This window comes from Drosophila mojavensis, unplaced genomic scaffold (assembly GCF_018153725.1).
Source record: "Drosophila mojavensis isolate 15081-1352.22 unplaced genomic scaffold, ASM1815372v1 contig_231, whole genome shotgun sequence".
NCBI lineage: Eukaryota > Metazoa > Arthropoda > Insecta > Diptera > Drosophilidae > Drosophila > Drosophila mojavensis.
The window spans coordinates 3,563,772-3,590,030 of NW_025318772.1; the positions used below are offsets into that span (position 1 = coordinate 3,563,772).

General features: G+C 35.5%; 5 protein-coding genes across 6 annotated transcripts; 4 read left to right on the plus strand and 1 right to left on the minus strand.

Moving 5' to 3' along the window:
* The first annotated feature begins 5,944 nt into the window (after positions 1-5,944).
* LOC26528295 lies at positions 5,945-9,050 on the plus strand. The gene is made up of 4 exons (XM_015167670.3): positions 5,945-6,384; positions 8,158-8,300; positions 8,380-8,515; positions 8,576-9,050. The coding sequence occupies exons 1-4, from the start codon at positions 6,161-6,163 to the stop codon at positions 8,829-8,831; spliced, it is 759 nt and encodes a 252-aa protein (XP_015023156.2). The 5' UTR covers positions 5,945-6,160; the 3' UTR covers positions 8,832-9,050.
* Positions 9,051-9,500: 450 nt separating this feature from the next.
* On the plus strand, positions 9,501-11,598 carry LOC6574827. 2 transcript variants are annotated; one of them, XM_002000819.4, is made up of 4 exons: positions 9,504-9,838; positions 10,108-10,250; positions 10,373-10,499; positions 10,558-11,598. In XM_002000819.4, exons 1-4 carry the CDS (start codon positions 9,627-9,629, stop codon positions 10,796-10,798), a joined length of 723 nt encoding a protein of 240 aa, XP_002000855.2. In that variant the 5' UTR covers positions 9,504-9,626; the 3' UTR covers positions 10,799-11,598. The 2 variants fall into 2 exon arrangements, with proteins under 2 accessions (XP_043863902.1, XP_002000855.2); XM_044007967.1 differs by lacking the exon at positions 10,558-11,598 and having other exon boundaries at positions 9,501-9,838; positions 10,331-10,464.
* Positions 11,599-11,761: 163 nt separating this feature from the next.
* LOC6574828 lies at positions 11,762-15,316 on the plus strand. Its single transcript, XM_002000820.4, has 4 exons — positions 11,762-12,126; positions 12,677-12,819; positions 14,665-14,803; positions 14,863-15,316. Exons 1-4 carry the CDS (start codon positions 11,897-11,899, stop codon positions 15,101-15,103), a joined length of 753 nt encoding a protein of 250 aa, XP_002000856.1. The 5' UTR covers positions 11,762-11,896; the 3' UTR covers positions 15,104-15,316.
* A 2,487-nt stretch (positions 15,317-17,803) lies between these two features.
* Positions 17,804-18,520, minus strand: LOC6574829 (glycine-rich RNA-binding protein 8). The gene is made up of 2 exons (XM_002000821.4): positions 18,359-18,520; positions 17,804-18,291 (listed from the first exon to the last, which is right to left on the minus strand). Exons 1-2 carry the CDS (start codon positions 18,450-18,452, stop codon positions 18,053-18,055), a joined length of 333 nt encoding a protein of 110 aa, XP_002000857.1. The 5' UTR covers positions 18,453-18,520; the 3' UTR covers positions 17,804-18,052.
* Positions 18,521-19,548: 1,028 nt separating this feature from the next.
* LOC6574830 lies at positions 19,549-20,013 on the plus strand. The gene is made up of 3 exons (XM_002000822.3): positions 19,549-19,611; positions 19,683-19,724; positions 19,786-20,013. Exons 1-3 carry the CDS (start codon positions 19,554-19,556, stop codon positions 19,959-19,961), a joined length of 276 nt encoding a protein of 91 aa, XP_002000858.3. The 5' UTR covers positions 19,549-19,553; the 3' UTR covers positions 19,962-20,013.
* Positions 20,014-26,259: the final 6,246 nt, after the last annotated feature.

The window sequence follows — 26,259 nt, forward strand, 5'->3', positions numbered from 1 at the left end:
TTTACTGTTCTACACATTGCATACCATAAATACCATTTGTATGAACTATACAGAGAGATATCTCCATATGCCCGCTTTCATTTAGTAACTTTTTGTGTGCTCATAATTCGCATATTAAATTATTTATATATAGTTTAGGTATTTCAATTATGAAACACCATAAACGATTTAACTAACTGCTAACCATTTATTAATACTCAATTTCCATTTCTATGACTTCTTTTATTTACATGCTAACCAAAAAAAAAAAAAAAAAAAAACAATATACATATATCTATAAATAAAAAATAAAAAAACACAAACAAAACCTATAACAAAATCCACCAAAAACACATTAAAAAAAAAAAAAAAACTACCAAATTTGCTAATAAAAAAAAAAACAACGCCTTCACCTGCCGTCTGCGCCGTCCTCGTTTTGGTTAGATGCAATTGCCATGGTGATACAGCCGCAGTCAGATGTGCGAGTGAAATGAATGCAGCAGCAGTAGCCGTAGCAACAACAACAGCAACAACAACAAGGAGCAGCAGTCGCGGCAGGAAGCTGTGTGGGCAGCATTGTGTGCCATGTTGTATGGAATGTATGGATATGCTAATTGCAAGTAGTGCAGCAGCTCTTGTCACTGACAAATACTAATACACACACACAAACATGCACACATATTCACACGCACAGACATGCATATGCTGCATCCAAATACATTCAGCGTCTGTGGCCTGTTGCTTGCGCCTGCATCAACACTCATCTGTATGCAGCAGCAGTAACTGCAACCAACAACATCCAACAACAACAATAGCAACAACATCCAACAACAGCAACAACAACAATCTGAAGAAGAAGCAAAACAATGTATTGAATTTTGTGGCCATTTCTGTTTGCGTTTTGCCAGCCAGTAAAACAAAACAAAAAACAAACAAACAATTACAATAACAAATCAAGCATAGTTTTATAGTTTAAATTAAAGAAGATGAAAACAAAAGAAACGCATATAAATAATATCTATTAACCACTTATAAGTTGTAGTACATAACGAAAAGTGCAGCGAACAAAAACAAAAAAATCTATTTAAAAATACTTAATTCAACTGCAAATATTTATGCATTAAACAAATGCATTTGTTTAAATGCCATTATAGAAAAAAAGAAACATAAAGAATATCATTTATGGAATCTCATCTGCTAAAAAAACATTTTATCATATTAAATTTTTTTGAATAATGCGATGAAGAATCTATTATATATATATATATTATTTAGACTACACAAAAATTGTTTTATCTGTGTAATAATGAAAACACACACACACAACCTTATACACACAGACATACGCACCTCGTCTACTCATTGTATAGGCAGCAAATAGATTGTTGTTTGCGCAGCTTATGTTTACGTTTATAACAAAATATATACAATTAATTTTTTTGTTAAATTGACGCAAATTCATTGTTAATGAAGTATTTCGATTATGATTATGTTAAATACCATATACAACATGCATATATATGTAATTATAAATATACACAAGTACATACACATCATTTTTAAGTATGTAATTAAAGCGAAGCGCGTGAGCTTATTAAAATTTATAATTAAAGCAAATGATAATACAAACTACAAGTAACAGCCATATTTAGTTAATGAATAACGAATATCATGCATTAATAATGTACAATTAATAAATAAATAATTTTAACTTAATTAATGTTAATATTGAGCTCAAGCACAATGTATTATACATAAAAAAAAAAACATAAACAAAAAATAAAAAAAAAAGATTTAAACAATTTTGAATAGTTAAACCATTTTTGAACATATATAAATAATATAATACCGAAATTCTTTAATTTAAAGTAAATGTTAGCAGTTATGAAGTGTTAAATTAATATACAAATATTTTTGTTTAAGAAAATTTCTTGCTTTGATAGAGAAACTCTTTTAACACGTTCAACCCATTAGCAGCTAACAATCATAGCAAATATGCGATAGAAAGCATATCGTTAAAAAAGAAAAATAAAATCTATAAAAAAAAGTAAACAGGAAACTGCATTTAAATTATGGTACAAAAGAAAAACGGCTACATTTTATTTTAAATTAAAGAATTTTCCCTAATGCAGCTAAATGAGAAACTATAAATTGAAACAAATATGTAATTAGTGTGCCTTTCAAACATATTGCGACTAAGTTAAATGTAAACATATTTTTTATAACGGCACAAATCAAAAGCAAATAAAAACTGAAAAGAAAACGAAAGTTGAAGCCAGCTAAAATTACATTGAATCGCAATATTAGGCAGCAGCAGCCAACTACAATATGAAATTAAAATGCAAAAGATGTGAAGCGACATACTCAATACACAAACAAATTACATAATAAACTATCCAACTATTTTAATGATAAAACTATCTAATTACTATAATATGTATATTTATGTTAGTAACGGCAATCGTGCAATCGTAGCAATGCGCACCGCCAGAATTATCAAATCTTTTGGTGTGCTGCCTAATTAAAATTCATAATCGCTCATCGGATTTCGAAATTCAATACAATTGATGATTGTGAGTAAACTATATACAGCCACTACAATATGTTATGATGTATGTAATCATGTAGTGTATAGGAATAAGCTAAAGCACTTGCATTGCTCTAATGCATTAATGTTAATGGGTAACATCTATTGCAAATAATATTCATTCATTCAAAATAATAACATCAGAAATCATACACATTGCAGATTCACCGAATACTTGCAATTCTATTCACATATGTTCAAATAATTAATACATACATATATACAGCATATATATGTATATACATATACGCAACTGTAACAAAATCAAATTAAATTATGTACAAGTTTTTGCATAAAATAAATGTTTATAAAAAAAAAAAAAAAAAGAAGCTTTTTCAGGAATGTCTGTTGCTGTGCTGCGAGTCACGCCTGATGCAGCTGCTAATTGAAAACAAAATTGTATTAGCCTTTGCATATTGACCACAAAGTTGTTGACCAACAACCAATCATTGGCTATTGTTTGCCGAGTTGTTGCACATTGATGCCTGGTGCATCAATGGAATTACAAAAGCCTCCAAAATATGCACGCCATGTTCCTCAATCGTGTTATTTTTGGAACGGAGCGCTTCAGGTGACATCCGGAAAGTACATTGCATACGTGTAGGCGCTGCAGGTATAGCTGCTCACACAAACAATAAATGAGAGCTGCATACATAAGCAGTTTTCATTGGAAAATCCTAGGAAAATTGTGAGTTACTCAGCGAGGCAAAAATATCAGCAGTGTGTAAGTTGGTTTGATGGAGGTGCTGTTGAGCCACCACAACACTGTTGAGCAAAACAACAATTCTATTCAATTCAATTCTATTAGAAGAATGAAATGCAGAATATACATAGGTGTAAGACTTCAACTCTTTTGGCGAATTGCAATGTTGATTTCAGCACTATATTTAGGTAAGTCTGTCAATGAAACTCCTGCGCAGCCAGAGTGCCGGTTAATTGAAGGTTATTACTTTTTTTCAGTAACCAATCAGACTCTACTTGAAAAGTATGATAATTCTGTTATTGCAGCATTAATCAATGCACTTTTTCCAGTGAGGTGCATATGTATGTATATACATACGTACCTCGATGAAAAACTCCATGAATAAATGATTCATGCAACAGGATTATATACATATACACATATAAATATATATATACATATATATATATCTTGATATATGTGTACATCGTTATGTGCTGTGGACGTAGTGCGGCTGCAGTGAAAAGAGTCGCATACGGCCGATCTGCATGTTCAGCTGGCATTTTAATTACGTTATTCAATTTACGGGCTTTTAACGGGGTAAGCCATTCGTTAACTGTAAATAAGTTAAGCAAAACTCATTTGAAGGACCATGAATAAATGCTGACCATACTCAGTGTCTGTCATTCATATTCACTCATTTATGCCGCAGCGGCTGCTATAGATGGATTGTATTTTGCATCTTGTGTTGCAGTGTTATTGGCTCATTGATGTGCTCGGCAGGATTCTGATGGTTAGGCACAGTAGTTTATTCGCACCATAACTGAAATTTAATTTTTTTTTTTTTTTTGAAAGAATTCTTAATTGCGGCTTCTTGTTTTAGACTCTATAGCGCCGTCATCAATAAAGCTTAATCTACATTGTTGGCTAGAAGTCAGTATTTAAATTATTTACACTTTTTTTTTTTTTTTTACAATAATTTACAGTTATTTATGGAGATGTGTGGTCCAAGAGGTGAAGCCTTTTAAGCCTTCGTGTATTGTGGTTGTGCGCCAGGTTCGCAATTCTGTGCTGCACAGCGATCTAAGAATGTCAACAATCGCAGAACTGATCGGACGTCAGTCTTCGAGGTACGCGGACAGGCTTTTGGCGCACCCAAATCCACTGGCTACTTACATGGTAGTCAACAACAACAGGCGACGGCTTAAAAGGCTTCACCCATTAGACCACAGAGCATTGTAAATAATTGTAAATAGTGTAAATACTGGCTTCTAGCCCATAATTTAGGTTAAGGTTTAACGATGACAGCGCTATAGAGTCTAAGACAGAAGCCGCAAAAAATGAATTCTTAAAAAAAAAAAAAAGAATTCATTCAAAAAAAATAAAAATAAAAAAATAAAAATTACGCAAAAAACTCCACAGCATACTTGCAGGCAACTGCACGTGTAAAGGTATCCACGAAGAAACAGATTAAAGCTGCATGCAGACGCAGTTTTATGTGGGCATATCAGTTACAATTGCAAATTGTTTTGTACGATAGAGTTAGCTAACATTTTCTGCTAAATATAAGTTGATTTTATAGTTTTGCATGCAGATGCAGTTTTATGTAGGCATATCAGTTACAATTGAAAATTGTTTTGTACGATAGAGTTAGCTAACATTTTATGCTAAATATAAGTTGATTTTATAGTTTGGTATGCAGATACAGTTTTATGTGGGCATATCAGTTACAATTACAGATTGTTTTGTACGATAGAGATAACATTTTCTGCTAAATATAAGTTGATTTTATAGTTTTAAGTTAACTGTTTTAAAACTTGAAAAAAAGGCGAAGTAATGTAAATAATTTGTATTAAAATTATATATAATGCGCTATAGAGCTAAGGATAGAAGCTGCAATAAAGAACTTAAAACTTTGTGCGGAGTCTGCTGATTAAAAAGAAAACAAATATAAAAGTTATTAAATATGTTATATGCACACTTATTTTTATATTTTTCTATACTTCTATACTTGTTTCTTCTATATTGCTTATGATATTTGATATATTTGTATAGCAAATGTTAAATTTTTTATGCATATGCATGCCCTGTTTTTACCTTAATTAATTAAATGCAATTTATAAGCATTTGGGGTAATCAATATTTTCTATGCGGATATACCAAATATTACCAAAAATATGTTTTCAAATATTACTACCTCTTTTACTTTAAGGCTCTCACATTGCATTCGACACGTTGCATACTTGTGCACTTGATTTTTTTATTTTTTTATTTATATTTTTTTTGTATACAAAATTAATTATGATTGCTGTTTTTCCCTGCTGCATAGTCCATGAGCATATTTTCCGGCTGCACACAGAATTAATAAGAAGATTGTTTATTTATTTATCTCACGGTCAGCTTGGTGCGTAGTGAATTCTGGAATACTGCGCCATTTGTTTATTGAATTTCAATCGTTAGCTTTATAAAAAATATAACTCTCATTCATATATTTAAAAAATTTAATATACACAGTAAATTTGTAAAAGTTAAATTAAACTCGTTTTTATTTTATTCTATTTATAAATAAAATAAAAGAGTTTTTTTTTTTTTATTTATTGTAACTTCCTTTTTTTATTTAATATTATTAATTTATAAAGTTGAAGCAAGAAGAAACGAAAGAAAAAAGCAAACAAGAAAATGGTCAATTTCATTGTCCTCAGTGCAATCAAGGTGATGCATGCGCTGCATCAAACAGTTAACAGTGCTCTGTTAACAGGCCTTAAATACAGTTGCAAGTGGCCAACGCTGTTCAGTTCTTTGGCAGGTGGCAAATCGTAAGGACTAACAGTGCGCGATACGTATCAGACATTAAAATACGTACAGCATAAAAAAACTTTTAGTTAAAAAAAAGAAAGTAATTAAAACCAACCATGCATAAGGCAATCACTTCTGTTCTAGTGTTTATCTGGCTTAGTTCACTTGTCGCCATAACAATTGCGCCAACTAAAAGATTTCGTCCGCCACATTATCTAGATAAATGCGTCAACGGTCAAAGGCAGATTAACGAATGTTTCAAAGATTTGCCGTCACATCTTATGGAATTTTTGCAAAGCAAATCTGTGAGAAGCCAACAAGAAATCGTTGCCCAATGCAAGTAAGTCTTGTTTGGAGTAGAGATGACTGTGATAAGAAGTGTTAGTGTTATGTTAAATAAACTATGTCAATTGGAATCATAATTGAACTAACAAAATGAACTGTTTACATTCATAATATTTACAATTTGAAAAATGAAAAATGCATCTCCATATGGGCATTTCTCGAGAAAGGTCAACCGCAGCCAAAACATTCAAAGTCAATGAAAGCATGTTTTGCTAACATATTTTTTTTATAACTAATAATAATAAATAATATAAACCAATTATACATTTTATCATAATACATCTCGAAATATTGAGACACAAAGCCGAATTAGTGCAAAAGTTCTGCTTTGAGCATTTCTATTGCACATTATGTTCTTATTATTGAGACACTATGCAATGAAATATGAAACATATCATTTCTCATGCTTTTACTCATGTAAAATTACTAAAAAATAAAAAAAAGTATGGTGGAAAAAATGACTCATTCGACACGTCACCTTCGACCCTGATTAAAACTAAAAAAAAAAAAAACTACTTAATATTTTTGAATCAAATAAAAAACATTGTAAAGATGTGCCAATTTCTAATAATTTAAAACTACTCGTAATAAATTGTCACTTAAGGTTTCGCTAAAATCTCAGGTTGAACTGTTCATTTAAAAAGCGACTTACGTTTTTTGTAGTCTGCGAACCTCTTGGTTTTTATACCCTGAACCCATTTTCAATGGGAAATCAGGGTATAATGGTTTTGTTGAAATGTATGTAACAGGCAGAAGGAGGCGTGGCAGACCCCACAAAGTATATATATTCTTGATCAGGGCGACGAGCTGAGTTGATTTGGCCCTGTCCGTCTGTCTGTCCGTCTGTCCGTCTGTCCGTATGTATGAACGCGTCGATTTCAGAAGATATAACAGCTAGAGACTTCAAATTTTTTTTAAAATGTCCGTAATTACAGCGCGCATATCAAGTTTATCATTAAAAATCGATAACTCATCCCGATCTTTTTTTATCGATAAAAAACCTTATCGAAAACAAGTTATAAAATTATATCCTCTACACCTTTATTGCTAGAGTCTCCAAATTTTTAATGTATGCCTATATGCAATTTATACAATTTCGGTTTTTGTTAAAATTTACCCCCCACCCTTAAATTCACCCCCTCACCTTCACTTTTGTAAAAAGCGTATTTCAAATACTAGAGACTTGTGCTTTGGCAATTACATGCATATCCATGTCATAATCATAATCTGAAAGTTTCATGAAGATCGTACGTCCACAAAAAAGTTATTAAGTAATTAAGTTCTCATAGTAAGCGCTCACTGCCGCCCATGCGTGTTTATGCTTGTGTGTGTGTATATGTATGTAATTGTTTGTGTACGTGTGTGTGTGTGTGTATGTTTGTATGTATGTGTGTGTATGTATGCCTGTGTGTGCGTGCGTGCGTGCGTGTGTGTGTGTGTGTGTGCGTGTTTCTTGTGTAAGCTGAAAGACGCGAAAAATTATTGAAATAGCTATTACTCCAAGGGTTCAGGGGATCTCGTAGTCGAGTAGTCTCGACTAGAGCTTTCTTACTTGTTTGTAATTATCTTGAAAACTAACACTTGCTAAAATCAGATTTAGCACCAATTATAGAGTTAATCAAGAGCTAAAAGATTCACTATTCGTCAAAATAAAAAAATGTTTTGCCATTCGTTTTTTTTTTTTTTTAACTCAAAAACGTACGAATGTCACATTCGCCACTAGAGAATTGTCCATATTCAATAATGAATATCTAAAATGTATTCATAGTGTGTACAATCAATGTATGAAATGCATCGAGGACTACTCAGCAAGTTGTCTACAGAGTCGCGATCCCAGCTTATTTAAAAAAGATATCGACGGTGTTATCAAGTTTTTCGAAAAATTTTGTACAGACAAGGACTTTCAGCGAGGTAAGAAGCACACCTACATAGATGTTATAAATATCTGTTTGTTTTTTTCTGTTGCCCAAATTGTTATCCCACCTTTAAGACTATATGCGGTACAAGAGTTGCTTTGCGAATGAAAAGGATGATTGGATAGCCTGCACTGCGGACGTGGAGAAAGCACTCATAGAAGACTTAAACGACGAACGCAACTCTACCAATAAATTACTGCAGTTCTGTTGGTAAGCTGTGGTCAGTCATCTTGCCATCGAGTAACTAATTAGCTATAAATTTGTATACAGCGATTATTTGGTATTCGATCACTGCATGAACACTGGCGCTCCATATACGAGCCTAATGAATTCATCCAAATTTGTGTGCAATGTCGTAAAAATGTTGTCTACCGAGGATTACGTCAGAAACTGTCCACAGCTGGAGGACACGTGCGCCGGTGCCCCTAACACTTACCTTGCCTGGAGCAGCATTTTGCCCTTGGCATTGATGTTGCTAATGAGATATGCGTGCTATCACAACAGGTGGTTGTTCTCTGGTTATTAATCCGTATCATGCAATTAGACGATAAGTGTGAGATTCTTCCCAAACATCGACACTTGTTGGTCACAAAGATGCATTTCAATTTTACCTAATTACCTGTTTATATGTGTGTTGAATAAATTGTACTATGATATGCAGTTCGAAAATAATTGCTCGTTTCGATGTAATTAAAATGACAATAACATTTCAATGAAGATATGCAGCCATATGGCGTATAGTTGACATACAAAAATTAATAACAATAATTTAATTTTAATTTAATTTTCTAGTTTAAGATCCGTCTTGAATTTAAACGTATTTTTATTTTTAATTTAAATTTGAATTTAAATATTTTAATTATGCCAAAAAATTGTATTCAAAGATTGCTTACACATATATATATAAGCATATATAATTACTTGTTGAAAATATCGTCTTTGGTGTAAAAGACGGTGAAATGTGAGGCAGGCGGACACAAAAACATTCTATTAAAATATTAACCTTCATCGGGGGTTGAGCGATATGAATAACAGCAATTTAACAGAGCTCTGTAAGCGAGCATCAAGCCGTTAGTTTAAGGATTTTAGTCAACAAACCGAAAAAGCATGCGTGGCCGTCGCCAAGGAGCATGCGTTGTCCCTAACAGCGGGTTAGCAGAGCTCTGTTAGTCAGCCTTAAATATGGAGCGAGTTCGCCGAGCTGATTCAGTTGTTCGGGAGCAAGCGAATTGCAAGGACTGCGCGAGCATACGAAGCGACATTGGGAATAGCGCGCGACTTAAAATAGCGTAACTCAGCAACAAGTGAAGCGCAAAGGACAATGAGTGAAGGTTTAAGATTTGTTGCAGCCTACGGCTGGTTTTTGGTGCTCTGTGCTTTGTCAACGTTATATCTACAGTCGCAACCTGGAGATGTCGATGCCTGTGGCGATCCCCAAAAACTGATTGTCGAGTGCTTTAAGGATTTTCCACAGAAGCTTCTGCAAGTCGATAAGATTGCCATAACCAAGGAAGATTTGAGTGACAAGTGCGAGTAAGTCTCGGCTGGATTAGAGACACTTGCGAAAACTTAAAAAAAAAAAAAAAAATTAATAATAATAAAAATGCCTGAGCAGGTGACAGTAAATATGAGTAACAATTTTTTTAATTTAAAGTGCAAGGATTTCTTATTACAAATAATACATCTATAATAACAGAGTGTATTTAATATCGGCAAACAATCGCTGATTCATTTAATATAACTTTAAAAATTTAAATTAAATCCAATCGTGAAAGTTAAAATATCCAACAATTTATTTGTAGTGCTTTAAATCGTGGCATGGAATGTTTTGATGTCTACTCCAAACATTGTCTGCAGAGTCAAAAGCTCAACATGTACGAAAATAAAATTTATAGAGCACTCAGGCTTTTCAAAAAGTTTTGCGCCAATGAGAACTATCAGCGAGGTAAGGAGTTGACTTTTTTACTGAGTGTGAAAGTTCAATTTGTATAATGTGTGTGTTTCATGTTTGTCGTACTGTCGTAGTTTGTTATTCAAGTAGTTAGCTCAAGTTATGTCCTCCTGCAGATATGCATCGTCGCAAGGAGTGCTTCCCCAAAATTAAAGCCGATTGGCAAAGGTGCAGTAATAACTTTCAGAGAGCAATTGTTGACGGCAAACTAAATAATACGACAAAATGTGTGGAAATTTGTTGGTAAGTTAATTGTTCTCATTGCGGCTAGGGAAAATCTGTGATCACAATTTAACCGCAGCGCACGTTTGGCATACGAGAGCTGCATCTACAAGAGCATCCGCTACAAGTGCTACAAGAACTCGGCCCAGTTTGCACACGAAACCGCTAAAATGTTGTCAAACGAGAAGCATTTCAGCAACTGCCGTCAGCTGGAGGAGATTTGCGCGTATGCCGCAGACATATCCTCCATCAGAGGCAGTATTTTGTCCTTGGCATTGGTGTTGTTGCTGCGCTATGTGCGTCGTCACATGAAAATGTAAATTGGTCTTGGACTGGTTGCGATTGCTGTGGTTGTTGTTATCCACATGGCAATGCATAGCATTGACATTTTCGTGGATAAGTGTGTGATTTCTGTTACTAGGTATAGGTATGGCCAAACAGTGTTTTTCTCAAAAAAGTATTTTAACCATTTATGTGTATGTATATGTCTACAAATAAACTCACCTTAGATCAGTTGCACTCCATACTCATTCATTGGATATTCTTTACCAGAAAATCCCACATGACGTATACGTAATGTGCGAAAACTATTATAAAACACTTAACTGCGAACCAACTCTGTTATTACAAAAGGCTAATAAAATTGTCCTACATAGAGACTCATTTAAGCAACTTTACAAGCTATTAGCACAGCAAAGGCTGCTCTGAAACTTGAGCTTCTAGGGCGGAAAAGTTTCCACTAATGAAAAATTTAATTTCATTTTAACTAACATAATTGTTACTGGGCAAACAATTAGCTAGTTTTCAAACTCAAAACCTCTCATCTCTAAGTGCCCTCATGGAAAAGTTCATTTAAATTAATTTAATGTGCCGCAAATGCAAAGAGAGCAGCAAATGTGTACCGTATTGCTAACAGTAAATATTTGAAGTTGATAAATTAAGTTACCTGCCGTTTTTAATGTAGTATATCTCAAGTCAATATTAAAGAGCTCAATTTAAAGGAATGACTGCAATTTCAGAGCAGACATAAATAAATATAGCCCATAAATAAATATTAAATTCTGCTCGCTTTAAACACGACCGAGGTTGAAAATCTGTTAAAGTCTACAAACACTTAATTATGCGTGCATACACATTGGGGCAATGGGGACGGGGGACGGGGCGCTTGCCACAGGATTGTCAACAAAGCGAAGAGAGATGCCACAGGGCATGCGCCGTATTGGGCCGAAGTTGAGTGGCGCTCAGATGGAGCCTTAAATATAACGTGAATTGACAGAACACGCTCAGTTGCTCGGTAGCAGGCGAATTGTAAGGAATAAAACTGAACGGAATACGCAGAGCATTGAATTAGTCTTCGAACAATAATATTGTAGCTCGTAGTAACAAGTACAAGTAGCGAAATTAAAGCGACGGCAACAATGTGCGAGATGAAAGCATTTGCTTCGGTTTTATGGTGCTTTATGCTAGTTAGCAGCACGGCAGCAAACCAAACTCGAAGCCTGGAGGAGGAGCTGTCCAGTGCGAATAGCTGTGGCAGCACAGAGAAGATGGTCGACGATTGCTTCAAGGACCTGCCGCCACATTTGATGGAGTTTCTTCAGAATACGAAAATTGTCATCACCAAGCAGGAGATCATAGCAAAGTGCAAGTAAGTCCCGGCGGATTACGAACACTTACGAAAACGTTGCCATTAAGTGTGATTGGATGTGAGCTGTGCTGTGTGCTGTGCTGTGCTGTGCTGTGCTGTGTGCTTGAGTGTTACTATAAATAAAACACCTTCGCAGGTGGTATTAGGCGAATATTTTATTGATTAACCACTCAGATGGTTTGGTATTTGCTTAAGCATTCCTGGACTTCATAATTAATTTGTGTTAGCACTTGGATTGTGCAAAGAAAAAAATTTTTTCCCTTTATTAAAAGGGTTCTCTCTGTCGGACCGCACCGCCAGCAATTTAGCATGGAGTGGAAAATAATCAGAAAGAACAACAAAGCCGAAATAAATAAAAACTTTTCACTCATTTAGTAATGCTTTAAATTATCCTTCAATGAAGGCAAAATTCACTTTCTTGCCTAAATTGACGAGCGGAATTCAATTTTGGAAAATGAATCACCAATTAACAAAAAAAGAATCTCGTCTAATGAAAGCATAAAAACTCTTTATAAGCTAAATGTAATTAATAATCACAATTTTGCTGTAGAGTTTTCAATCGCGGAATGCAGTGCTTCGATGCCTACTCGAAACGTTGTTTACAGAACCGAAAGCTAATTTTGTATAAAAACAATATCGACGGGGCTCGCAAGTTCTTCAAGAAGTTTTGTGCCGATGAGGACTTTCAGCGAGGTAAGCAAGTCAATGTTTTGTGTCTTATGTCTTATGTGAGTATATTTATTAAGACAACAAATTTAAGAAATATCTATTTGAGTATAGCCGTATTGGCTCGCTCAAAAAGTCAGTATATATCATTTAAGGTGAAAGCTTATGTACATCCATATATATCAATAAAAATGTATGGCTATTGGCACTGAGGTTTTAGTCATGGCAACTTTGATAATAGTGACAAATAACTCGAAATAATTAATGAATATGCAATTATAGCTGCAGGTCAGATATTAGAATCTATTACAGAGGGTAATTAACAACAACAAATGCAACAATTGCGCCACGCATTGCAATTTAATGTTACGAAATGGAACGCTTTATAAATTAACTATATGTGAATTTATTAATAAATAGATTACATTATATAGAGACAGAGATTAGGCCTTAAATTTTATTTTAATTCATTACACATAATAATTCAAATTATTTGGCATTAAATTTTGCGTGAATTTAATTATATCTATATCTATATTTGAATTAAATATATTTATTTATATTTTTTGTATAATTTTCTTTTGTCATAAAGCGTGTACAACGTATGAATGTATCAAAATTATTATGAAATGAAATTAGATATGCATTTACTGCACATCATAAAAAATGTGTTAAAATATGTTCATTTTGAAATTAAACTTTTATTTTCTTTGATTTAAAAAGCTAAAATAAAAAAAAAAAAATTTTTTTTTTAATGTGTTTATTTCGCTTTAATTTAGTTTATATTGTGTTTGATAACAGACAAACAATAATTTAATGAAAATGATAATTTATTATACATTTTATTTTAAGAAATACAGCGTTAAGCAGGATGCAAAAATATTGATTAAAATTTCAAACAAAAATCCATTGAAACTGGAGACAAAATGAAAATTGGCAAAGTATCAGTAGGTTTATGCCTCAGTGGAAGAACATCATTAGAAAAGTAAATATCAAAAGTTATGAAGGGAGACGATAAGTAAAAAAAAAAAAAAAATAAAAATAAAATAAAACAAAAAAAAATAAATAAATAAAAATAAATAAAATACATACATAAAAAGGTATCAAATAAAAGTTTAAGAACTGTTGTTTTGCTGGTCAAACAAATAGCTAAAAATATAAAATAAAGAAAGTATATTCATAGGAAGAAATCAATAAGACTTATTTAAACTGTGGCAAAGTAAGTTGATACAAATGCATTAATGCACCTAGCTTTAATTAAGATTAATACGAAAGGGCAGGAATTGATATAGATAGCAACACGATAAAAAAAAACAGGCAATGCAGTTAGATAAAGCTTCAGTTGAGTTTGCCTCACTGCAATCGATCATTTGCTGTGATTCGTGACGTTGATATGAAGTGATTAAGGGGGCAGCGGGAGTCAGAAAAGAAAATAAATGTGAGTGGACATTTAGAGCACGTCAAAAATAGATGATAATTGATAAATAATTAATATACAAGTGTAAGATTTAATTGCCTAGTTTCACAACATTAATATAAATTAAAACAATTTATAAATAAATATAGCAACAATTAATTGCCATATTAGTGTTAATATATTCAGTCAACTGTCATAAACACAAAAAAAAAAAAAAAAATAAAATAAATAAATAAATAAATAAATTAATAAATAAATAAATAATTTCAAATTAATAAATTAATAAATAAAAATAAACTTATGTCTTTTAAGAAATGATTTACCAAAGGCATTTAAAAAATATTTCTAGCACAAATAAATTACTATTTATTATCTATATAGATAAAGTAGAATGGTAATTATTTTCTATGCTAACATTGACTTTTACTTTGCATCTTGTCTCGCGTTCCCTGCAGATTATTTGCGGCACAAGGATTGCTTTACGTATATACAGGTGGATTGGATAAGCTGCACCACCGACTTCGAGAACATACTCACCGATGATTTGCATGACGACAAACGCAACGTTACCGACAAATTCATGGAGTTTTGTTGGTAGGTTAATTGAGCTCGTGTTGCCCGTGGATGACTAATTGCTTATCATTTACCTGCAGCGCACGTTTCGCATACGAGAACTGCATTTACAACAGCGCCCGATACAAGTGCTACAAGAACTCGGCCAAGTTCGCACGCGAAACCGCCAAAATGCTGTCAGACGAGAAGCACTTCAGCAACTGCCGCCATTTGGAGGATATGTGCGCCCATGCCGCACGCGTCTCCCTTATCTGGATCAGTCTATTGCCCGTTGCATTTGTAATGGCGCAGCGTTACCTGCCCTGCATCATCCGGCAGTAAATTGGCCTTGGTCTGTTGCTGGTTGTGGTTGTTGTTGTCCAATTGTAAATGCATAGCATTGAGTTTTTCGGGAATGGGTGTGTGATTCTCCTGGGTGGGTACTGGGTCGGACAGCGACACTTGTTAGTTCTTAAGCTGCACATTAATCGTTTCCTTACATCTCTTGTATATGTCTAATGAATAAAATTGACCTTAGTTGTGAAACATCTTCAATGTATTTAGCCAAGATTTATTGCAAGTGAAAATGAACTTTGTCGGCTATTAACAACTGCCAAAGTCACGGGACGTATGAGTGATGTGCCGAAGTGATTGACAAGGCCGAGAGCTTTTGTAAGTACATACATACAATATATATAAATGACAAAGTTAAGATTCGCCTGCAGATACGACAGAATTGGCCACGTGTTCAGTTTGAACTTTGCGTACTTTATCGTCCACTTACCTCCTGTTCATTTATCTTCATGGTTTTGAATTCATTCCACAGGCCATTTGCAGTCTGACAGCAAACTTTTAGCTAAGCAAGCTGTCTACCAGCAGGAGTAAGTAGCCCGAGCATCCGACAAACTTTTAGCTGGCACAAACACTGGAAATGGCGCAGTGCGGCCTCAAATATCAGCGCACGTGTGTAATAATTTAGGTGCGTTTCAGGTTACTAAACCCGAGCAGAGTTACTGAACCTATAAGTGAATAAGTCATGTTACTCTCAACGAAAATCAATATTCATTTAGTTGCTTCAAACAGCGAGTTTGTGCCGTACGCCTGCAAACCCATTAGCATGCCAAAGGATGCACTTGTGCCTGGCATGCGGCTGCAAAATCAGAGCAGAAAACGTTTAGCTACGAGGAGTTCTTTTATTGTGAATTTTACATGAGCTGACTGTATTCTTAATGGGCGAGAGCAGACAATTAGTTCGTGCTGTCGACTCAATAACTTGTTGCCGTGTGTAGCCTGTCATTAAGAGCAGAACAGAGCGTCCTGGGAGTTAAGGCTCAGAGCTTTACGACTTTGACACAAAGCGTGTATTAACATGTCGAATCAGAAAAATGTGAAATGCGACATATGTTACATAGGCTGCAGGCAGCCAAAAATATTTTTTATTTTGATATTTACTCGCCAGAGTATTTAAACCAACTCGAGTCTTCGTATTCATGCTGTGATGCTGTGTTTCCTTTGAATGCACACGCCCACATGAAAGGCTTAAATGGAAAATTGCACATCCACACAATGTTGGCATTCAGTCCCAATATTTTTGCATTGAACTGAATAATGCTGACGAAAAGCTTTTAAGTGAAGCTGAGAAGTTGAAATGACGAATTAAGTTAAATATTGATTCAAGTGCCAAAGAAAGTCAAGTTCTGCTACTCTTTGTTTAAAGGGTATCTACTATATAATCATGTTACAAATTTCCATCGAAACTTGACTTCATGCATACATCATTTATTTACATTCCTGGTATTCGTTTGCATTTAGGAACAGGATTTGCTTGTTATGTTAGTAGCTTTAACATGTATGCACAGGCATAAGTAGTTTTAGTTAGTTGCAGGTTTAAAGTTTCAAGGGGAAACTGCAATGCTGTATACAAGACGATTCCCTATCGCCATTTGCATTAAACTTGCATAGCACACAATATCGGAATTATTTATAAATTTTGCTATTCATGGCTCACGGTTAGATGGCCAACCGTATTGATTACGGTCAATAGATCGTTAACCTATACACTATTCGCCCTCGATTCGCAGTGGCAACCTAATTGCTTTTTCATCACACTAATAAAGCTAATGATGCTGCAAGCTCCAGCATAAAAGCTGGTCCGATTTCATTAGGGGCTACGTGGACCGTGCCATAGATACAAATTAGGTCAGTTTCATACTCGAGAATTTATTGAAAGCTTGTTTGAAAAGCGCAGTAATTTTTTTAAGGCTCAGCATTGCCTCTTGAAGTCAGTTTAAATAGAATTTTAAATTAGACTGAATTTAATGATAGCCAAAAGTTTGCAATTTTTTGTTTTTTTTTATTAATTTTTTGTTTTCAATTTAATGAAAATGCAAAACAAATAAAAACTAATTCCAATTTTAATTGAAAAATGTCATAAATGCCATAAGCAGGGGAATATTTTTTATGAAATTGCAAGTTAAAAAGTTTCAAAAGAAATATTTGCAGATTTATAATAGAAGAGATGAAATATTTAGCATAACGAATGTTGAATACACTTGTCGACTCATGAAGCACCACAAAAGATACAGAAGAAGTAATCGTAAATGAACTGCAAAGACTGTTGCCCCGCATATATACATATATATCTCTTTTTATCTATATTTTCCCTTAAGAGGATTTTTCTGAAGTCGAGTAACGGACTTTTATATAAGCACATCTAATACCTATAAAGATCTTGGACACGACTTTTTCGATTCAATTCACATTTCATGATTGAGTTATTGAATTATATGAACGTCTGCAATTTTTCAGAGAAATCTATTATTAATAAACCTATTTCAGCTGATAAGCTTAGAAAGCATCGCCTACGAATAGCAATTTAGAACTAAGTCTGAAGCTGAAGCAGCAGGTCCAAGCGATGCTGTGGAACTTATAACAGTGTGTGAAAAGAAATTCAATCATAAATCTGGAATGCTTTCTCAGTAAGAATCAACCAGTGTTTTCTCTATCGACTGCCTTCGTATGCGCAAATTAATAAACAGCATGAAGTTTGCATCGAATGTAATTAATATTTTTTTCGCAATGAAGTCGTATTAGTTTTTGCAATTCATGCAAGCAACTTTGTTTTGACAGCTATTCGGACGCCGTGAAGCCCCATTGAAAATGTTTGTTTTAATTGAAAAAGTTGAAGCAGCCGTTGCGAAACTGCGCTTGAAGTTTGTGCAGAGTGGCCATTTGAATATTGTGCTGCATTTTTTTTTTTTCTAAGTGTATATTTAAACAACTATACTAGTTTTAACCGCTTATGATTTGCGTGAAGCCATCATCGTAGCCACCGCCACCGCCGCCGCCTCTACCGCCGCCACTGTAACTCCGGCCACCGCCATTATAACCATTTGGTCCAAAGTTTCCCGAGTAAACCGGACGTCCGCCACCGCCGCCTCCAGATCCTGGGTTATAGTAGCCACCACCGCCTCGGCCGCCTCCACCATTTCCCGTATATATGCCTGGCCCTTGACCACCGGGCGGATTACCTGCGAATGCCATTCAGTTATTTGTGATTACTTTGTGTGTTCAGCCCTTTGCAGTCGCCGCCCTTACAGTCATAACATCCGCCTCCGATGTACACAGCGGCCTCTGTCAATGCCACAGTGAGCAGCAGGAAAACCGCAAGCACCGCTGGAAAATTATTCATGCTTTTGTATTTGTTCCACTGAACTGTTCGAGTTCCTTATATGTCACCGTTTCAGAGGGGTCTGGCTGGCTGACATAAGCGTTGTTGACTTTTATACGCCAGCGTTAACATTCTCTGTGATTTTTTATTTTGCGATTCAATTGCCAACGTTCATCTTATCGGTAGTTCGAGCTATATGCATGTGTATATACTAGACACACGAATATATTAATCAAACTGAGGGAAATGCCCAGTATTAAATATAAACAAGTCAGAATGTTTTGAACGGGCGCACTCGACTACTCAATGCTCGCTCATATACTACAATTATGAAGAGCTAATGAAAATATTGTTTTCATAAGCAGTTCATAAAAGTGCTAATATACTCCACTCAAGTGCTGACCATCGTTAGTCTGTTTGAGATGCGTTGCTGACGTTAGAACAATTACAACAATAATTAAAACAAACCGTTCTGTCTGTTCCAGCTAGCGTCTAATCGATGTGCACTACGAGACGGGCCGAGTCGAGTCGACTCGAATCGAGTCCATTGAATGAGCATTAAATGAAATGAGTTTTCTGACAGTCACGACAATTGGCTATAGATTTGGCCATAGTCTATGATAAAGCATTTTGTTTTGCATTGTTATAGGAGAGGTCGGGTTCTTTGGAATTATCATTAAGCTATAATATGTTAATTATGCAAATTGGATTTTCAGTTGAATTTCAAAAAAGGGGTTGTTAAAATGTCAAAGTGTTTATGGGCGTGCCAGAATGCCTTATCTTTTTTTGTGATTATCTATATATTACTGTAAATATATTATACAGGCTTGGGTAAATTTGTGATTTTTCCCAAATGCATACGCTACGAAACTATCTGCTCCATAGATCAGTTGATGAATATTTCCTATATATATTATATTATATTAATCGGCTGTGCATCTATTCTGATTAGTAGTGCATCCAGCAGCTCACACATTGGCTCGGCACCTATTGAACTGCAAGCGATAACATTGAGTGCATACACACACGGACAATATGCAAATTCCATTTGATTCACTGGGTAAATACTATAAAAATTGCTATATAAGCTCTATAAGTGTAGATCTGTTGGCTGCAGCTGAAATGAAGTACTTGGCGTGTGGATTACTCTTGCTGGCGGCGCTGCCGGCTCTAATCAGCGGTGAGAATTTGCAATGTTTACGCCTTGATTAATGCTAATTGTGGTCACTGTGGCGTATACTCAATTTACAGCATATCCCAGCACAGTGGTGGTGAATGGCGTCTGTTTGACTTGTAAGTTTCAGTTGCATTCATACCTTCAAGCAAACCATCTTTGAGCTCTGTTCTCCACTAGGTCCCAATCCAAATGGTGATTCGGTGTACATTGATGGGCAGGAGTATCGCAGCTTCTCCAATGGTAATGTGATTGTTAATCGTCCGGGCTACAGCAATGGGCGCAGCACTGTTGTGAGGCGTGGCGGTTCGACTGTGGTGAACGGCAATTGTGAAATATGTAATGTTGATGTTTGAAATATTTGACGGAGCTGTCAAAGCTATGCGAAAATAAACTTTAAAATCCGAATCAGTTTTTTAGATTGCGATATGTGAGTAGCTGTATTTGTGTGAATGTGTGTATATGTGGTCTGGATGTAGGTATGTGTCTATGAATTCTTGGATGAGTGTATGTGGATATACATATGAATGATGATGAACGTATAGATGTGTGCGTGTGTATGGATGTATGTAGGGATGAATATTTGGATGCACATGCATATGAATAGATGTATGATTAAATGTTTGAATGTATATCGTTACATGCCTTTTACTAAGTAGGTCTGTATGTATGCATACTTTTATGTGTGTATGTATTTATGTGTGTATGAATGTTTGTATGCGTGTGTACGTATGTATGTCTGTATGTATAAATGTTTTCAGGTATTTTGGTATTCAAGTATCTGTCTCCATCCATGCATGGATGTACGCGTATGTGTGTATATAAATACGACTGTATTTACGCATTTACTTTACAGTGCTGAGCACTGCAGAACACAAACTGCTTTCATAAATTTCAATTTCATGAAATTCGGTCAATTTCGCACATCTTTACGTACATAGTCCCTGGATACCACAGTGTTCATGCAGTCTGAACAAAGGTCTGGCTGAGGGTTGTTTATTTCATTGATAAGGGCTGCTGGCTTCCAGCGGCTGTGTGTGCGGAAATTCCATAGAGCTTTAACGGTAAAATAGAAAGTCAGGCAAATAAATAACGCATATATCAACTATAATAATAAAAAAAAAAATATATATATATATATATATATATATTAACAATGAAAACAACTTGTGACAGCATTGGCTTTCAACATTTCGTAAGTGTCGTTACTCAATTGAACTCTATAGAATAAGTGAAACGTAACAATGCTCTACAAGGTGCTATACACACAGAAAGCAACTAGCTCTCGGTAGTCGATTTAATTTTGCTTTAAAATTTCATGAGCTGCACACGGCGATGGCAACGTGGCGGATGCTTGATGCTGGAATACAGAGTGTGTACTAGGAATAATCCGCCCTAAGCTGTGAAGTAATACAATACATAATGTTTGTGATTGCAACATGTTGCATTGCCATCAGAAATTATTCCGTGTGTGAGCTATAATAATATTTCATTTTCGTATTCCATTTGAGCTGATTAAAGGCAATACGTACTCAAATCGAATAGGATTTGCAGTCACGCACTGATAATAATGTAGAGTTCCAGGGCGCTGCAATGGAGTTGGCTGGCAGACCAGTAGATTTCAGCACTAACGGGAAATATGTAGTAATTGGGCCGTATTTGATTTCCAATGCCAATTAAAATATAATTGCATTCGTTAGCATTTTCTTTCTTTGCCGGCTATTAGAAATATTATGCCAGAATAAATTGTTACATTTTGTAATTTGAGTTTTTTTCTTCATTTATTTACATTTCTTTGGCTTCGGCCATGTCAGCTTGTATTAAATTTCATTTCGTCCAAAGCTTTTTAGCACAATTTGTCGCTTGGCCTTTAAAGTTGGCCTGGGCTCGTATTTATGCGTCCCTCTTGGCATTTAGGAGTTCAACAGAGCGAACAATACGCTGATTTATTGTGGTTACCTTCGATTCCTGTGGAGTTAATGTTAATGCCGTCACGTCTGTGATACCGCGCAAATAACAGTGAGCTCAATTTAATTTAATATTGCAGCCAAAACTTTCATTTGTAATGATTAATTTAAAGGCATTTGCCGATCTCAAATATTTGTGTTCATTTTCTTTCAGCGAGCTCAAAGTGAAATTTAATTGAAATGTCGCTGACAGCCAATATATACATATATAAGTATATAAGTATATATATGTCATTTGATTACTCAGAATTGGCATTAATTTCAGCCTGTCAAAATTTGAATTGCATTTGTCCTTTTGTAGCAAAAAAAAGCAAAACATGGAGCTAATAATTTAATTTCTAATTTCGCGTTTCTCAACTCAATGCACAAATTATTAAGAATTTCATAAATTAAACTTAATTAAGAGTTAGCTTAAAGCTGCCTTAAATTCTACTTATGCAACTCAACAAGGCATCACATCAGAGCACAGAGACAACAGAGTTTTCGCTTTTATAATTCCTTTGTATTCACATAAGGGCAACTAACTACCTGTACTCAAACTGAGGTCAGGCAACGTATTTTTGTTTTGCTCTGGGGCACTTGAAATTGTTTTTACAAACTGCTGTATATTTAGGTTTGCACTTTTCACAAAACCTTTGTTTGGGCTTTACGCTTTGTCGGAAATGTTTTTTTTACAACTTGCTTTATAGGAGTGGTATTTCCGTGGGGGATTCGCCGCTTTCCCAAGCGCTGTTGGCGGCAAGTGGCTCGTGGCCGGCAGCTTTGGAGTGGCTCAACAGTTACATTTTTTTTCGGCCAAAATATTAAACGTTTTTGCGCAGCATTCGCTGAGTGAATTGAAATTCATTTATTACGCTTAGCCATATTTTATTTATTTTCCTGCCAAGGTAACTGACTTCCCTAACTACCCAAACGCACTGAGACCTAATTGAATTCGATGTAAATTTTGCGCTTAGCTTATTTTCTGTGCAACACATATGAGCATTCCATACACACCTTATCAGGTGCTCGCCCACGCTGATGTATTTATAGGCTTGCGATGCCAATTCTTGACTTTTGGTGTCATAGAGAGTAAATTTCTTTTGCATTTGTCGTTATGAAATTGAAGTGCCTCGCAGACAGCAGGGGTCATCAAATATATTTTCTGAGTTAAGTCTCAACTTTTTATGTTTTACTTCTTGTTTTCTTGAGTCTGTTTTAAGGTTTTTTTTTTTTTTTTTTTTTTTGTATGAATCAGCAACATTTTTGTAGCTGATTTGGTATTCAATTAAATAATGAGCAGCTTGAGTCTTGCTGCCCTTTGAGCCATCAATCTATGCCAGGAACAAGCTATTCCTGCCATGTTGATAATTACAAAATTCCACAGCTTCTTTATATAATCAGAGTACAGTGTGCCTGGGCAGCTGGCAATCAGCCGTAATGTGGTTATGAGTCGTTGTTGCATATTTAGCACATAACTCTTTCGCTCTTACGCAGGGCTCACGCTTTAGCAGTTCACGCTTTTTTATAATTTTTTAATTAAAATATTCTCTCTGCTCAGTTTTGCTGCATATGTTTGTGATTGGCTGGCCATGGCATAGTCTGATAGTGGCCAGCTTCCAGCTTCCAGCTTACTAATTATATATTATATAATATTTATATTGTATTTGCATAACAAGTTTCGAGAATTCTGTGTTTATTTGCAGCCGTTTAAGGTAAATCCTCAGAGAACACTTTAATTTCGCATGCAGTTGAAGCGCCGTGTACACCGTGCCGTATACTTGATGTGCTAAGCCTTTGCTTTGTTACGTTACGATCAACCTGACCATCAGCTGCCATTATACATTGCAGCTTATAATGAACAGCTTATGCCTCTTTGTGCTATCAATCTCTGCCAGGCGCAACGCATGCATATCACACAGTTAATTGCTGCAAAGTTTCTTTACATAATCGAAGCGCGCTCTAATGCGGTTATGGGCCATTGTTGTTCCCGTTCCCTTTACTCGTTGGAATTGTCAGTTAATTCCGACACTTTTGTTTCGCTACCTTTTTCAATTACGTTGTTAGTCATGCGAGCACAGTTAAAACAAATTATGCTCAGCTTTGCAATGGATGCATGTGAGTGACAAGATAGCCATCGAGTAGTTTCGCAGCTAGCGAGTCCTTTGCCAAGGTCCTTCATATTGTGCTAAAGTTTACGACCGCAAGCCAATGTGACCCAGCTCATGCATGTGTCCGTGTGTGTGTGAGTGTGAGTGTGAATGAGTGTGTGCTCTACGATTTTACGACGCTAAGGTGTGTTGCTCAGCAGGCAGTGACCTTGACACACGTGGCTTCACTTCACATTGGCAGACACTGAGGCAGACGCCAGCTTATTACAATTAAAAAGGCCGACAATAAAACGTTAAGCATATCGTTTCTCGCATCCATTCAACTGAGCTCAGTCATAATATTCGATTTACTTCACTGATGCGTACATAATTCAATTTCTCTCCACAAACGAACAAATTTAATAAATCTCAACACTGACTGAGCGTTGTCCTGCCAATGGACTCGAGCTGAACCCATTTGGCGCCTGAATGGATTTTCTGAACCAGCTACAATTGATTAAACATGAGTGTCAGCGCAGGTGTCGCCAACTGCTGCACAAAACTCGACCAGCACCGCCAGATACCCTTTAAGGTGCTTGCTTTGCCAATGCATTGGCCACTGGACAGCTGCTCACTTCAATGATTGTCTCTTTAGTACTCACATGATTTAAGATCTAATTTAGTATACGCCCGTGTTTGCGGACTGCTCGACTCGGCCATATAATTCTTGCATGTCGTTCTATGCTACCCAAATCGCATGTCAGCTAGCCGTGCCACCCCCACAGAGTGTATATCTGGACTTTACTGCAGTCAGGTGGCACGCTTAATAAATGGCACATGTTTATGCTTAGCCCTTTGCACACATGTGCGCTCTATAAATGCGAGGGTCAATTTCATAAATGAACTTTCCTTACATTTCAAATTTAAATTATAGATATCAAGTAAAACATATAAACCCGAAAGATCAATAATTAAATGGGAAAACAGTTTCTGCTTGCAGTTTGCCCCAAATAAACATCGAAAGTGCTTCAAGCATTGAAGATATCTTTAAAATAAATTGCCTAAAATAATACAAAGAAAAATATGCCTTCTCCCAGCTCGGTTCGCCCTCAAGAACAAGTTGCTTGAGCTATTCGCTCAGTGTAAGTTAAAATGTTTATAGCTCCAATAGCAGACAGAAGCTCGTTTGATGTATGAACGCAGCTTGCATACATATGCATGTCCTTAATTTATATGGGCAAATAAATAAAATGGAAGCGTCGACGTTTGACATATGTTGATTAGGTTTGGAATGTGCTGCAACCTATTTTGCATATATGTATATAAATATATATATGTATATATGCATGAATGTAGACACATAAAACAGGTCGTGTCTGCAATCAAAGTCATTCATGGCAATATTGTGGCATTTCACCATCACCTGTTGCACTAGTGCCAACATCCTGTTAATAAAATTGGCCTATTGCTTGCGTAAAAGTAATTAGCAATTGTGTAAAAGCATGACCCATATATCCGGGTATTCTCTGCAGTCAATACTCTGTCACGTTTCACTTTAATGTGACGTGTCCTCGCTCTGTTTACTCGAAGGCAGTTGCAGCACAGTTGTTTGCTCGAATTCAAGGAATCGAGAGGAACTAATTTCAATAAACTCAATTAAAATGGCCCTACGAGAGAGAACGATTTTGCTACTTTGGAAATTCGATCCAAAGTTCAAAGGAAACGTATTTATAGACGTAATCCTATTAATAAGGATTACGACAGCAATAGTTAAATTTAAGGTCAACAAAGGCCTACGAAAAAATCGCACTAAAAATCATTATATATTTAATTAAAATCAAATTAAATTTAATAAACTTGTTTGCTGCTGTCGCTGCTGTTGCATGTGCCGAGACCTTGACTCCTGCTTAACTGGTCAGTGCATGAGAACGTTGACCAACTGCCATTGTTTTCCCTTACAAATCACATTGAAGCCGATCGAATCGATTAGTCTGACAAACACGATGATGATGATGTCTATGTGCATGTAGACCGCATTCTGAGTGATTTGTTTGCCATAAAATCATTCGACTGCATATACATTTGAGCGAGTTGAGAAGGGCGCCCCACCCGCAAATTTCTTTGTTTACAACACAAGCTCAAACACAAACACAAAGCAGCTGAGAGAGAGATATGTGATAATGTTTGAGTTTGAGCTCGTGAATTCTGATTGTCGCCAATTCGTACTCAATTAAACATAGCACACAGTGCAATTCGATAGCAAATACTGTTTGAATCTGGTTAATGGTCAGCGATGTTGACCTCATCATTCATTCGCCGTCATTAGGTGTTCTGTTTTTGGTTGCGGCTTTTCGGCCGAAGATGCTTATCGAAAGCCTCGAATATGTATTCTACGAATTGTTTAACTACAGAATTTCAATATCTGTGACAGTAGGTAGCTCTAACATTCTGGTATTGAGTTTGAGAGGAATGAATTCCTTTCTAAAATAATTGCTCTAATAAACAAATTAATTTTAACCTGTTTAACCTATTTTTCTTGCTGTGAAAATGATAATGACAATATACTCATTGAGCAATAATTCGTTGTCGACATGCAGATAAGAATAGAAGTTTATAGA

What these genes read in the sequence shown, in the direction of transcription:
- LOC26528295 (XM_015167670.3), top strand. Translation starts at nt 6,161, where the DNA reads ATGCATAAGGCAATCACTTCTGTTCTAGTGTTTATCTGGCTTAGTTCA. An exon ending in GAAATCGTTGCCCAATGCAA is followed by an intron (nt 6,385 to 8,157) that starts GTAAGTCTTGTT and finishes ATGTATTCATAG; the next exon opens with TGTGTACAATCAATGTATGA. An exon ending in AAATTACTGCAGTTCTGTTG is followed by an intron (nt 8,516 to 8,575) that starts GTAAGCTGTGGT and finishes ATTTGTATACAG; the next exon opens with CGATTATTTGGTATTCGATC.
- LOC6574827 (XM_002000819.4), top strand. Translation starts at nt 9,627, where the DNA reads ATGAGTGAAGGTTTAAGATTTGTTGCAGCCTACGGCTGGTTTTTGGTG. An exon ending in GATTTGAGTGACAAGTGCGA is followed by an intron (nt 9,839 to 10,107) that starts GTAAGTCTCGGC and finishes ATTTATTTGTAG; the next exon opens with TGCTTTAAATCGTGGCATGG. An exon ending in AAATGTGTGGAAATTTGTTG is followed by an intron (nt 10,500 to 10,557) that starts GTAAGTTAATTG and finishes ATTTAACCGCAG; the next exon opens with CGCACGTTTGGCATACGAGA.
- LOC6574828 (XM_002000820.4), top strand. Translation starts at nt 11,897, where the DNA reads ATGTGCGAGATGAAAGCATTTGCTTCGGTTTTATGGTGCTTTATGCTA. An exon ending in GAGATCATAGCAAAGTGCAA is followed by an intron (nt 12,127 to 12,676) that starts GTAAGTCCCGGC and finishes ATTTTGCTGTAG; the next exon opens with AGTTTTCAATCGCGGAATGC. An exon ending in AAATTCATGGAGTTTTGTTG is followed by an intron (nt 14,804 to 14,862) that starts GTAGGTTAATTG and finishes ATTTACCTGCAG; the next exon opens with CGCACGTTTCGCATACGAGA.
- LOC6574829 (XM_002000821.4), bottom strand. Translation starts at nt 18,452, where the DNA reads ATGAATAATTTTCCAGCGGTGCTTGCGGTTTTCCTGCTGCTCACTGTG. An exon ending in CGGAGGCGGATGTTATGACT is followed by an intron (nt 18,292 to 18,358) that starts GTAAGGGCGGCG and finishes TGGCATTCGCAG; the next exon opens with GTAATCCGCCCGGTGGTCAA.
- LOC6574830 (XM_002000822.3), top strand. Translation starts at nt 19,554, where the DNA reads ATGAAGTACTTGGCGTGTGGATTACTCTTGCTGGCGGCGCTGCCGGCT. An exon ending in GCTGCCGGCTCTAATCAGCG is followed by an intron (nt 19,612 to 19,682) that starts GTGAGAATTTGC and finishes CTCAATTTACAG; the next exon opens with CATATCCCAGCACAGTGGTG. An exon ending in GAATGGCGTCTGTTTGACTT is followed by an intron (nt 19,725 to 19,785) that starts GTAAGTTTCAGT and finishes GTTCTCCACTAG; the next exon opens with GTCCCAATCCAAATGGTGAT.